Raw genomic sequence first — 14,163 nt, forward strand, 5'->3', positions numbered from 1 at the left:
ATTTGGATACCTTTCATTTCTTTTTCTTGTCTGATTGCTGGGGCTAGGATTTCCAGTACTACGTTAAATAAAAGTAGTGAGAGTGGAAACCCATTTGTAACAACATGGATGGATCTAGAGGGTATAATGCTACATGAAATAAGTCAGTCAGAGAAAGACAAATATCAAATGATTTCACTCGTGGAATTTAAAAAACAAAACAACAACAAAAAGAAACAAAATAACAGACTCTTAACTATAGAGAACAAACTGGTGGTTACTAGAGGGGCAATGGGAGGTGGGATGGGTGAGAAAAGTAATGGGGATTAATAGTACACTTATCATGATGAGCACTGGGTACTGTACCGAATTGTTGAATGACTATATTGTATACCTGAAACCAATATGACACTGTCCGTTAATTATACTGGAATTAAAAATAATAATAAAATTAAGGTTAAAATATTAAAATAGCTGGGAAATAATACCTATATATATCTCTAGATCTGCATTATAATTTTATGTAAATTTTTTGTTACTCTTTTTTTCCTTTCCATAATAGCCTACTACTTGGATATCTTAGTTCTCATTGGTCATTTAAGTTTCTAAACTTTGTTCAATTTGAAGACAGTTTCTTCAACTCTTTCTTATTTGGCTCCTCCAGGTGTTTAGCATTTCTTGGTCCTGAAATTTTTCTATCAGCGACTCCAACGTTCTCTTACATAAGCGATGTGCTGTTTACCTTGGAGCTTTGCCTGATGAAAGACAGGCGGTCCACAGAGCTGATGTCCAGAAGGTCCTCCACGCCATCTGCTAAGCCCGAGAGGGAGGACCGCTTCAGCCAGTTTCCTATTTAATAATTTTTTAAAAGTTAGACCAGTATAGCATTTTCTCCCAAATGAATTAAACAGAAATGTCAGCATGTGCTCAACAAGCAATGAAAGTTATATGGCTTAATGTAAATTGAAGTGAAAACAAATGGTTTTCAAAATGTACATGATTTGAATATTCAGTGTTGGATTATAAAATGACAAGACTGAATAAGACCACTACAAAAAGAATTTGGGCCTCTTTGGTGAACAAAACCACAATCCATCCTGTTCTCCTTGACACTTCACACATCTTCCAATAAGTCCTGTTGATTTTACCTCCTAAGTATTTCTCAAATCTGTCCACTTCCCTGTACATGGTCACCACCCAGTCCAAGTTTCCATTACTTATGCCTGGACTACTAGACAGCTTTCTATCTGGTCTCACTTAACCACTTGTGCTCCCTCCAGTATGTTGTCTATGCAGTGATCTTTTAGAAAAAGCTAACCTGCTTGCTCAACATCCCACTTGGGCTCTGTAGGGCTGTAGGATGAAGAGCCAACCTTACCTGCAAGGTTCACAAGCTCAAGTCCCCATTGCTCTGTCATAGTCGTGCACACACTCTTCTCTTCATCTCAGTTCTTCCACTTCCTTCCCTCCTAATACTTTTACAAATTATATTGCTACCATTTAGAGAGCTCTCTTTCTTCCTTCCCCTAAGTACCCTGAAGATCTTAATCTCACTTCCTCCAGGAAGCCTTCTCTGATCTCTGCCTCCTCCTCCCTATTTAGGTCAGACCTCATTGCATGCTTTCATGGCACAACATATATTTCCTCCATAAAATTAAGTTTGCAACCACACTTAGTTGTAGGATTATCTGCTTTAGTGACTGTTACCCCTAATAAATTTTAAGTTCAGTAAAGTTGGGCACTGTGTAATTTTGATCATCATTTAATCCCTGATGCCTAGCATCATTGTGTTTGCACACAATAAATGCACATAGCAGGAGTTTGAGAAATACCTGCTAAAAAAAGATGAATGAATGAATGAATGAATGAGCAAGATTAAGCCTTGTGACTTGAAGGCTTTCCCCTTCTCTACCCTACCATGCATCACTTTGTTTTGATTATGAGTTGATTTGAGGACATGGCAGGGAATAAGAGAATCCATAAATAAATACAGACATACTTTTACCTATGGGGAGTTTAAGTTTCTTCCGGAGGGAAATTCTGCGGGACCGTGAGCGGGTGCGACGGTCAGAGGTGGTTCCTGAATGGGCAGTGGTGCATTCTGAAGTATCCTGCTCAGACTGGCTGCTGGTGTCACTTGCTGCACTCTGGGATTTGAACATCTTGCGCCAGAAATCCTTCCGCCCCAGGTTGCCCCCTTGCATTTGTTCATCACTGAAAGCAAGCAGAGGGTAGAGTTAAATGTCTGACAACACATGGGAAATTCCTTAAATTTCTTTCAACTTCCTGCCAATGACATTTACGCAATTCATGCAGGATGATCTTGGATGGGCTTGGATTTAGGATGAGTCAGAGGGGGAGTGGAAGGAGTGAGACCAAAGTTGACTCTGAAGTCTTCCTGAAAACAGTCATGTCTCAGCTGTCAAGTAGAGGTAATCAGTTTTTTTCCAACTTTAATAAAAAGACCAAATATTATTGCAGGTATTCATCTGCAGGTGTGAGTCATAATAGCAGAAGCACTTATGATGTCTAAATATTTCACTTTTTTTTGAAGGTTCCCAGAGGCTTGTGCAGTACTGTATCTCACTCTCTACCCCCACCCCAGCATAGTATAATTCTTGGCACTAAATAAACTCACAAATGATATTTGAATAAATGAATAAGTGAAATGCAACCATACTCAGGGGGTGCATCATCCCGCAACTGTTTACTAAATTATTTTTATCATGCCTGATTATTTAGCTTTCTCAGGGCAAAGAAGCTTAAGTAAGGTTTAAAAGTAAAAAAAATTAGTCCAACTCAATAAGCCAAATGGGAACACATCCAAAGGGGTTTCTGACCAGGACATTCCACAAGAGGAAAAAGACAAGTGGCCATAATATGCAGAGGTTAATCTCACTAGGAATTGGGGGGGAGGGGGAAGGTCAGTTGAAATGAGATCCCTATTTTCACTCATTAAATTGGTAAAGATTAAGAGGGGAAAAAAGAAAGCAATTGGTTACCATCATCCTGCCAGTGATGAGATAGAAAGACTCAACTTTTCTGGAAGGTAATTTAGTAATGTGTTATCCAAAACCAATATCTATAGCCATGACAGAGAAATCCAATTTCCAGACAGTTATCCCAAGGAAATGACTGGAAAATATACTAACATGTATATGATGACTAACATGATAACAAGATGATCGAATGCTCGCTGAGGTATTATAGGTCAACACTGAAAAACTGGAAGCAATCTAATTTTAAACTCTAGAGAAATAATTAAATTATAGAACTTCTATCTGATGGCATATTCTGTAGTCATCAAAATCCTATTTTAGAAGATGATTGCTACGGGAAATGTTGAAGATATATTGCAAAGTTAGAAGGCTTAGAATCAATGGATGAAATAGAATAACACCATGTTAAATAAACAAAGTACACATGTGAGCATGTGTCTGTGAGCTTGCATGTACACATGCTCAAAAATGTACCCAGCACACCAAAAGTTTACAGTGGTTATCTCTAGTTGATGGTATTTCAATTTTAAAATGATTTTTATTTGCTTTTCTGTTTCGCTACATTTGTCAACTTCAGCAACATATCTTACTTTAGAAAGTTGGAAGGAAAAGTCACAGAAAATACTCAGTAATATGTGATGAAATTTGTTTATGAAATTTTAGGTAATGATTTGCCTACAAGCTTTGGGATTGAATCCAGAATCTACCGAAAATTCAACAGTACTGGGTGAGGCAATCATTTTCTGGAGATATTCATATGGAGGTTCGGATTTTATCTCTCAAAATTTCATTAGAGTACTAACTACATTTTATTTTTATTTCAAACCAGGACATTCTGTTTATCATATATGATATGAATTTGTGAGTTTCTTACCTTTAGGGAACGTGGGACACAACGATGATATGACCACATGGTTTGGGTGAGACAACATCTCAATAAAATGCTACATCAGCTTTGTCCAATGGTGTGTATTGATAATGAGTTTCAGAGAAATGAGCATATGAAACTGCTTCTAAATTTAATTAGTTTATTTTTATTTAAGGAGGAAGAAGAGAAGGGCCAGAAGGGGAGGGAAGGGCAGGAGAAAGAGAGGATAAAGGAGTAACCAGGATTGTCCACCTACCTTTCTCCAGTGCTAAACAGGGTATTTGGCATGCTCAACTCCTGCGCCCACTCAGATCAGGGAAAAGCTCTATATTTAACATTCCATGACATCCCTCCAAATGGAAATTTTTATGCAGAAGCATATTAAAACATGTATCTTTATTCAAGGGGAAAGAACAGACCCATGCTCAATGCTGGGATATCAGAACACTGGAGAAAGAAAATATTTTGCCATCTAGAAAATGAAATCACCTATGAAGATAGATGGTTTTATTTTTAAAATACAGTTTACTTATTAGATCATTCTCATTGATCATATTTGCTTAATAGTTGCTAGTGCTACTGTGGGGGAAAAAAAGCCCTCTCTCCTTTTTCTGCTCATGCTCTGTATGTATAGACTTTAACTAGTCTTGTGGCTATTCAGCTACAGAACTTTGCCCTTTACATTAATTTTTTTCCCTTAGAGCTTATGTTTGACTTTTTACTATGTCCTTAAAGACTTCCTTAAACCTCACATTTAAGAAAGGAAGTTAAAGGAAACAAAAACTTAATGGTAATTTCACAATTCTATCCTTTCATTGATTGCTTGTTATTCATTCATTCATTTCTGAAATAGATATTAAGTGTTTACTATGGGGGTCAAGTCCTAAGCATTGGGGCTATAATGGTAAGCAAAAACTCACATGGTCCCTAGACTCATAGAGTTGATTTATCTTCTCTTTACTTTTCTCCAGGCACTTAGAGACAGTCTCTAAGATTTTGAAGGGCTATAAAAACTATCCAGGCTTTTGTTCTTTGAAGGTTTTCCTTGCTTGTTGTGAATTACCATGGTCCTATTTGATGACAGTGATTTCCTTGACTATACACTATGCATTATGGTATACCATAAAACCTGCAGAATTTCTGGAAAGGTAATTGTTTCATAGTAAACCAGGGTTTGGGGAAGTAAAATGGTATATCTTGAATGATGTTCCTATTTTAGATACTGATCACACCACTTGTGAGTAAGTAGTTCTCAAAAGAAGAATGAAGACAAATGAGCCTTGCCTAGAACTAGACTGTATGTTTAGTGTCTATAGTAATTCTCCCATTTTCTGGAGGCACTAATTTTAAGATGCTTTTGACTTTGCCATTATAAAAAGTGGAGATAAACTGATTGATTTCAGGGAACACTGGAATGGATCTCAGGAGAAGACCAAGGTGAAAATGGAGTAGAGTCTATGTTTTAGCTAAATCAGAGCACAAGAGAAGTTTATCTTACTTATTTTTGGAAAAGCTTCATCAAGCACATTGACAGCCATTAATACATTTAAATAAAAAAAGTTATAAGTGATTTTAAGCAATAAAGTAGATGACACCTCCACCCCACCTGATACACATGCTAGTTTTCATGATTTATCTGCAGGAGTGTGCACGAAAAGCAGAAGTGGGGTAGAAATTGGAAATGGGAAATGTTGTTAAGGAAGCTTCCCACAGGCATGAGGTTGGTTATTTATGATTTGGGTCTGTAGAGATTAGTGGCTTTGGGAAGGAAAAGTAAAGGGCAGAAGCAAGGCAAAGTTCAAAGATAATGACAAGCAAACAAATAGCAGTTGGGAAAATTGAATTTCTTACAGTGGGAAGTGCTCAGCCCCACTGCACTGGAGAGAAAATCAATGTTACTTACTGCTCTGGAGTCTGTGAGGGGCGACCAGACATGAAGCTGCGACATTCCTCAGGTGCAGAGGACACCTGCCCTTTATCCACAATGCTTCCTGCCTCTGACCTATGCAAATGGTGCAGTCCACCAATCAAACAGAGCAGGACACCACTCCTCAATACTTCATATACTTCACAAAGCAAAACACTCCGTTATAGTCAACATATATTGCTTGCAAACCCTATGTCGTCATGAGTCTATACTGTATGAAATTTATTTCCTACCATTTGATTCATGACCTAGCTGCCTTATTGTCTAAGAATACCACCATCAATGCAGAGTCATTAACTACAAGCAGAATTTTAAGTTTAGGAGTTTCTTTTAATCTTGTTAAGTGGCATATTTTATAGAATAGGCATACAATAAATTTATATTTACTAGAAGGAAAAACAATAGGGCACATCTCAGCAATTTGTATTTTGCCATGTTTAAAATATTACTTACTGAACAGGAGGACATGGTATCCATAATTGCTTTTCCTCTCTGGACAAAAATGTAAATTATTTATGGAAAAGACTAGCACAGATAGCATTTCACCATATTGTTGAGAGCTATGAAATAAAGGTCAAGTGCATGTAAGCCTGAGATGAACTGCGCTTTGATTTATAGAGAAGCAGGATTTGTTTCATAGTAAACACATGTTTTGCTACATCACCAGTGATACCATTTATACAAGACAGTTCCTCCAGCCCTGCACTAGAGTTACACACCATTCTGTGAACCACATGGACATTACAACAAATTACACTCTACTGACATAAGGCCATACTAATATTTATAGCTCAAGTTTCTAACCTTTTACTGCCTGCAGTCTTAGATTCTGATTCATTCTCCTCCACCTTTTTCCCTGGTGCCAACTTCTCAGCACTGTCAAGCAAAGCACTGAGGGCCACTCTCCTGAAGACATTCCCATGAGCCTCTTTGATAAATTGGACCAGCTGACGGATGTCACAATACAGCCCCTGTTTGGATGCAAGAAGGAAAGTTTGGGGAAAGTTGTGTGATTAAACAGTTTTCACAGGAAGAGAGGGAGAAATTAATTCCTTAGGCTTAGATCAGCATTAGAATCATAAAAGGAAGACATTTTACTACAACGAAATGGATGGTACCCAGTCTGTCCATTGTTCCTATGGCAACATTACCAAGAACCTTGTCTGTCATCCTTAGTATGAAAAAGGATGGTTACCATGCTTCATATTCAGAAAGTTGGCTGTATCATTAGAAAGAAATCAATTTACACTTTAAACCACTGGATTCCCAAGCTTTAATTTTCTCTATTATGACTTCTGAAGAGATGCCTGCAGAAAAAAGGCAATCAGAAGTTTGTTTAGACTAGAGATTTCAGTCCCTCTTTGGCTTCTCCAAATTTTCTGCATCACTGTGATAAAATATGCTAAGTCCTCTAGACACTTCTAACAGAGCCTGATATTCAAGGAGAGTGCATTTTGCTGGACATATTTAACAAATGTGTATGTTGAAGCCCATTTGAACATGAACTTGACTATGAACTAAAGATGATACAGGGCTATTAAAACCAATATATTGATGAACCCACATTTAAAAATATATATAGGACCTTTTTTCCTTAAGATATTAACCTTTTCACTCAGCATTTCCTCCTTTCTCTTCAAGAAGGTAGTTTCTGCATTCTTTGCCTTAGGAAAGGTTCATGGCAAAGCAAGGCACAGAAGCCTAAGAAATACTTACCTTGGTATCTTTGGTTTTCAAAACCTAAGACCACTGGAACAATCATGCCCACGACCCTTAAAAAATCAGAAGGAACAGTAACTGAGGAAAACATGGAAAGAATGTTTTTTCGGTCCTCTGGGCAGAAAGATCTTGTGCCCTCATTGTACTCTTTGGTAGCTCCCCCACAGATGGGACAAGACCCCCCAAAACAAGGGTTCCAATTCACCAGAGTGCCCAGCCCTAAGCACCCAGCAGAGAGCAGTACGTGAAATAATATGTATGGACAGATGGTTGAGACCCATGGAGCTTCTCGAGTCCTAGGTCCTACCAAAGACTTGGGATCTTTGCACCACTCTGTGAAGTAAAGAAACCCAAAAATATTGGGGTTCAACTTTCAGCTGTTCTGGTGGAATGTGGAATGGGGGTTCCAAGTCAAAACCAAGATGATTTAAATAAAATTAAGAAATACAGTTATTTCTTCTACACCTGATTTTGCAGACTAAAATGTATAAGTGCTCACACATATTATAATCAACTTGTCAAAGTACTTCTTGCTGTCACCAAATTAAACACATGGACGGTGCCCATGTTTTTCTCAGACTCCAAGAACTTTGCTGAGGTGGCTTTGGCAGTCAGCAAAATTCAATTCCCTTTGCTTTAGGGTTTTAGTTTATCTCAAGGTATGTGAATAGTCTCAGTGGTTTAGAATAGCTTAAAATGATTTTCTTGATTTAGGTAGATTAGCAGATATTGTCAATATGTATAAATAGGCTGATTCCTACATAGAAGTCCCAACATGTAACAAATTGGTAAGAGAGCGAAATGTACTTTTACTCCCCAGAGAGAACTGAATTCATCTTTCATATGGATTCATCAGGCTTAGTCTACTTTTTGTATCCCAAACCACAATCTCCTTGGCAGCAATTAAACACTAACTTGTTATAGCCTGGTTCTTCTCCCACACTACTTGTGAGTTTAGTGGTTTAATTAACACAGTCATTTATGAGGGAGTAATTAAAAAATTGCGGTGTTCCATAAAAGAAAACAAGACTAATTTCAGCAGCATATTTACATTAATTTTTAAAGTAAGTGTGGTTTCAAAAATTGTTGGTACAATATTCTTTAATATTTCATGAGCTAATAGGCTATGCCCGAGCACCTCTTTCTCTTTAAGGACTTGAAGTACCTTGCAACTATCTCAGCAACCACCACAGAACCCATGAGGTGGAAGAGGAAGATATGTCAGTTTTCAAGTAGTTTAATGAGTAACAAGGAGAAATGTGCTACTGAGGCTCCATCATGAGTTACTGGTCACTTTGGGAAAATAGAGATTTTTAACTTTAAGGTGCAGAATATTAGACTTCAATTTGTCCTTCCCAGGGCCACGGCCGAGAACTTGTCTTAGAGTGGAGACCAAGAACTCCTGTGGGAAGAAGAGGTGAACTTCTCACCAGATTCTCAGGGCTGTGCAATTCATGCGTGGTTGAAGCGCAGCGTGTGATAAGGGATTTAAACATGGCGCTGACGATGATGCCTTCCACGTTTTGGGCTGTGGATTTGTTGTCCACCGTGGTGAAGTTATTTCCAAACCCAGCCTTGTCTGGAATGCAAAGGCACCAATTAAAGGCACTGTTTCCATTAAGCTACACAGGCTAAAGAAGTAATGAAGTACAGGGCACCCAGGAATTAGTGAAGGGCTACACAAAATGCAGAAACAAACGATTAAAGATACCCCTAGGTTTAATCATCTTTACACAGACTTGGAGATAAACAACTCATAGTCTCCCTCAGAGTCTTTACTAGGATATATTTCATCATGTTGTGGAATGTTTCTATTGATGCATCTTAGCAAAAATAATCCCTCATTGGAGAGAGAATTTATTTGATTCAGCCTTTCTGGTGGTGAGGAATGCTGGCTTCTCAGTGGAAATCCTTCAGTCATTCAGAAGTAGGGGTGGGGCCAACCAGGTGAATGGGGCAGGAGGAGGCAGAGGTGGGGAAGGGCCTTGTTGGGGGGAGTTACACTTGCACTGGCAAAAAAAAAAGGAGACCAAGTCCTGCCACGATCTGCATAGAACTTCCAGCAGCTTCTTGCTCCCAGAGACTCTGTAGTCATTCAGAGAATGAAAACCTATAACCTCTCTTAGAGCCACTTCCTTATGACTCACTGAAATGTGAAATGCCAGTGAACTGAGGCCGTCACTCTCTGGTGGCATTTTATGCCAGTTTTTCACATATCCACAGGCATTTCGTAGGGGACATATTAGATATTCCGGAGCCGTGGCAGAAGATTCCTAATGACTGTGAGCCACCTATGGATTGTAGGGTCAGGGTGTGTGTAGCTCCAAAACTAATCAGATAGGGACCTGTGTGTTTGGCTGGCTGATTCACTGTGAGCCACTTCTCAAGAGTTCTTGGCGGATTCGTCACCTTGAAGTAATACACTTTATCACCAACCTCTCACTGTCTGTGTCAGCTGGCAGGGGATTATCCTTAGATTTTATATCATAGAAAGAAATCTTTTGGTCTATGCTTGTTTCTATCTCGAATAGCTTAAAAAAGAGAAAATAGTTTGTAATCAGGAATTTCTCTTGCAGTATCTCAATTACAATTCTCACTTTATTATTTTTTAAAATTTGTAATATGCTCAGCTTAAAACATCTTTGATGATATACATTATTTTATGGGCTCTATAAAGGAACAATTATTTTTTTAATGGGATCACCAAACAATAAAGCCTGGGATACAAATAGGGAAACTGCTTCCAAATTCATCAAATAGATCTTCATTATAAATTAATCAACTATCATACATGTATCATATAAACCATAAAAGGCTATACTAAGAAGTTATTTCTTCCCAGGCTCTAATTAAAAGGTATATGTTATTCAACTCAGGCTTCATACAGCATTTTCATTTCATTACTGCATTTGCATTCGAATGGAATTGAAGGTGTTTGGTTTATTATGAATGCAATCAGTGTTCACTGGCCCCCTATACCACAGGTCTCTATGGTGGGGTTTTCTTAAAGCCATGAAGCTATAAAATGGTTTGTGGGGCTATCTATATATCCATTTGCCTGTTTTAAAAAAAATTCGGGGCGCCTGGGTGGCTCAGTCGTTAAGCGTCTGCCTTCAGCTCAGTTCATGATCTCAGGGTCCTGGGATCGAGCCCCGCATCGGGCTCCCTGCTCGGCGGGAAGCCTGCTTCTCCCTCTCCCCCTCCCCCTGCTTGTGTTCCCTCTCCCGCTGTGTCTCTCTCTCTGTCAAATAAATAAATCTTTAAAAAAAAAAATTCAGTATAAATATGTAGGTGTATATGAGTATATCAAAATTGCACTACTACGTTTATATATATCTTTTTTTTCCTGTTTTACTTTGTGAAAAAAATCTCCAAGTACTGTGCCTGGCACATAATAGGTACTCATTTCATATTTGTTGAACTAATGAATATACTCCCTTGTTCCTTGATTTCTGCCTCAATTGTCATACAACAGAAAGTCGTGTGACAGGGAGAGGAGTGCCAAGACTGATGGTTTGACGGGCTAACAGTGAGGATGCCACAGCTTTACCAAATCCCCTTTGCTGAGGGAAGTTGTCATCACAAAGCCTCCAACATGTGTCATCAAAGACGATGTACAAGCTTCTCTTATTTATACTTTATTACACACACACACATCTTTCCCTCTAAATCCTATCCCCACATATTCAGGGTACTTCTGAAACTCTACCTGCTTCACCTCATAGCGATCTCTCCTGGAACTTGGCACAGCTCTACTTACTGTCAGTGACCGGCTCCATACAAAATCCTAGCAAAGCATGCAAGAAGTCCACTACATTATTGAGAGAGTCCTTGTTCACATAGTCCCTCATGGTTTGTCGGAACTGCATCTTATCTAGCTTGTATAGCTTAGTGAGGCAGTTCTGGGCCTGCAAGGAAGGAAGAAAAGTGAAAAGTCACAGGTACCAGCTTAAGCTAGGGATACCATTAGTCTGAGACAGAAGCCTGCAGAAGGCAAAGGCTTCCATCCATCCCTGCTGACTGGTGCGGGCCAACCCTGCTAGTCCCTCTTGTCTGAGCAAGAGAGGGGCAGAGATAAGCTGAGCAGTATGAAGGACTTTATTTGAGAAGGGCTGCTCCAAGTAAAACCCAAGGCTAATGTCTAATGCTGGTGCCAGTGGAACCCAGTCTTTTCACCAAGATCAAGATTTTAAGATCTTAATGAAAAAAAGCTCAAAGTGTCAAGAATTAGGCAGGTTTCGGAATTGGTCATCCAGGTTTAGAAAACCTCAAAGGCTTTGTGTAATGAGAAGAAGTTTGCCACTCCCACGTTCAGCTACTTTGAACTTAAGTAGATTTAATTGGGCTGGGGGTGGGGGTGTGTGTGAGAGTGATGTAGGAAGTGGGTATCTAGTGTTCTCTTATCTGGCCAGGAAGGGAAGATCCCTGAAGCAGGGAGGGAGCATAAAATAAAGGCAGGTCTAGTTTGTTTATTTATGTGTCTGCATTTGAATGTGTAAGTTTGATATTTAATAGAAATTGGCCTTATAGATATGAAAACCAAGAAACCATTGGCTAGACCTTAATACTCACAATTATATTTCATATGATACAGCAAATAATTCTGCCATCTGGCAAAGGGAAAGGGAATAATTCCACCATCAGAACAAATAAAGGCAGTCATTGGCTGCAGAAGGCCATAGACAGAATGTGCAGATACTATCTGGTGTCATTCAAAGCCTCCCAGCCCTCTCCTACCATGAAGAGAAAAATCACATGTGTGCAGTGCTTTGCTGTTTAAAATGCGTTTCTTGCTTGTAAGTGCATAACAACATTTAACTTTCACACCTCTGTGATTTGATGAGCCTCCCAATACTACAATGGAGGAAGCTGAGGCTCACAGAAGTCAAGGACTTTGTCTGAGTTGACACGGTTCACAGCAGAGCCAAAATTGGGAGTCAGAGTCTTGCCCTTTATTGTGGTTATTTCTCTTATGATCCAGTAGTCCTATGAAGAATCCAGACAATGACTGGGGCAAACATATTTAGATACCACCCACCTTCAAAAAGAATTTATGATGATGGATGAATAGAGATTAGTTGGTATCTTGAAGACACATTCTGTGTAAGAGATATAAGGAAGTCCGTGACAAAGGAATGAAATGGGGAAATAACAGGAGAACACTCTAGGTTGAGGGAAAAGGCTAAGGATCAAGGAAAGGGAGATGACTGGGTGAGGAACACCTTAACTGAGGATGGAAAACTTTGGACAACCAGGCACAATCATGGAAGTAAGATTGGAAAAAGCAATCCCTAAGAATTCGAACTTACAAGGTAGGCCCTTAATGGTTTCCCCAGAAGAAAAGTTAAGTTATATCACTACTTCAACAAATCAAGGGCCAGAGAAAGATTCTGGAAAAATTTGAGAGGAAATAGAAAGATTTTTCAAAGGCTGAAACTTGGAACGAGCAATAAACTTCTTGGTTTGACCTTGCTGTAATCCCCCCATCTGTATCCCAAAGTCAGGTGTTTTCATTCTTCCTTTACTAGGTCCTAGAATATAGAGAAATTGGGTATTTTTATTCCAGAGAGGTTACTCATTGCTAGATCTTAGGCAAGCTCATTTTTTTCCCTTACAAAATAAATGCTGCTTGCTATAAAATTATGTTTTCAAAGCATTTACATACAATATTTCCTGCATGAAGAAGTATTTAATCATCATCCATAAAGAATTTGCAAAGATCTTATTGGTATACTTATGAAGCACTTTAAAATTCTGGGTTGGAAAGCCCTGAAGCACAAATTATCCTATCTTCTCTACAAAATACATGGAAGACAGCATTGCTTCAAATCTACTCTTTAGAGGGAGGCTTAAGTATTTGGATTCTGAATGAATATTCTAAACTTCTCCAAGAGATCTAAAACTGTCAGAGTGAATTCCCTTTCAATAGTTTGGGACCACCAGCAAATGATTAACCTAAAAAACACATGTTGGAATTATTAGGCATTTTGATGTATATCATTAAAGTAATCTTCTATTTCTTCCTTCCTTCCTCCGTCCCTCCTTCTTTCTCTCTCTTTCTCTTTTCCTTCCTTCCTTGCTTCCTTCCTTCCTTCCTTCCTTGCTTCCTTCCTTCCTTCCTTCCAAGTATAGAGGCCCTGATCTGGTAGAAGTAAGAAATATTCTTAACATCTTAAAAGTTAAGTAACTTCTGAAAATTCAATGTTTTGGAAATTTGTGAAGACCCAGCTTCTTGAATTAGACTTTCCCAGGGATAATGGCTCAACTTTGTATCTCTTGGACAATGTGTTTGCTGAGCAAGGGGAGGCAAATATAATCCCTATAATGAGTATTAAACTGGGCTACAAGAGAATGGAAGAGTTGCCCTGTAAGTCAGGAAAGCTGAGAAGGCAGGTAAAAAACTGTCTGGACAGCCTGATAGGAAATGTTCAGTAGTCTCATGAGGAAAGCGTGGTGGACTACTAAGCAGCAAATGGTCTCTCAAGTGGCTTCTGATCCAACCAGTCCTATTTTCTCCAAGTCTAGAAAGACAGGATCTGGTGTCAGAGTCAGTTTATACCTCCAACTAAAGCATGACACTTATTATATTTAATGTGTGATTTCATGGAATTGGTCTTCTGTATGAGGAGTGATAATGTTTTCGCCATGAAGGCATTTATTCATACTGTGAT

At 38.8% G+C, this 14,163-nt stretch overlaps 1 protein-coding gene across 12 annotated transcripts in view; it reads right to left on the reverse strand.

The window, feature by feature from the left end:
- The window catches only part of UNC80 (unc-80 homolog, NALCN channel complex subunit), a 229,660-nt gene that overhangs the window by 151,696 nt on the left and 63,801 nt on the right, over nucleotides 1-14,163 (reverse strand). For 9 of the 12 annotated variants that reach the window (XM_032403236.1, XM_032403254.1, XM_032403246.1 and 6 more), the window contains exons 15-20: nucleotides 11,253-11,400; nucleotides 8,923-9,071; nucleotides 6,578-6,744; nucleotides 5,750-5,848; nucleotides 1,979-2,193; nucleotides 722-828 (exon numbers count right to left, since the gene is read on the reverse strand). In XM_032403236.1, coding sequence (XP_032259127.1) covers nucleotides 722-828; nucleotides 1,979-2,193; nucleotides 5,750-5,848; nucleotides 6,578-6,744; nucleotides 8,923-9,071; nucleotides 11,253-11,400 — 885 coding nt within the window. The remainder of the gene's footprint in view (nucleotides 1-721; nucleotides 829-1,978; nucleotides 2,194-5,749; nucleotides 5,849-6,577; nucleotides 6,745-8,922; nucleotides 9,072-11,252; nucleotides 11,401-14,163) is intronic. The other 3 variants (XM_032403279.1, XM_032403272.1, XM_032403226.1) reach the window with 1 other exon arrangement.

This window comes from Phoca vitulina, unplaced genomic scaffold (assembly GCF_004348235.1).
Source record: "Phoca vitulina isolate PV1807 unplaced genomic scaffold, GSC_HSeal_1.0 scaffold1, whole genome shotgun sequence".
Lineage (NCBI taxonomy): Eukaryota > Metazoa > Chordata > Mammalia > Carnivora > Phocidae > Phoca > Phoca vitulina.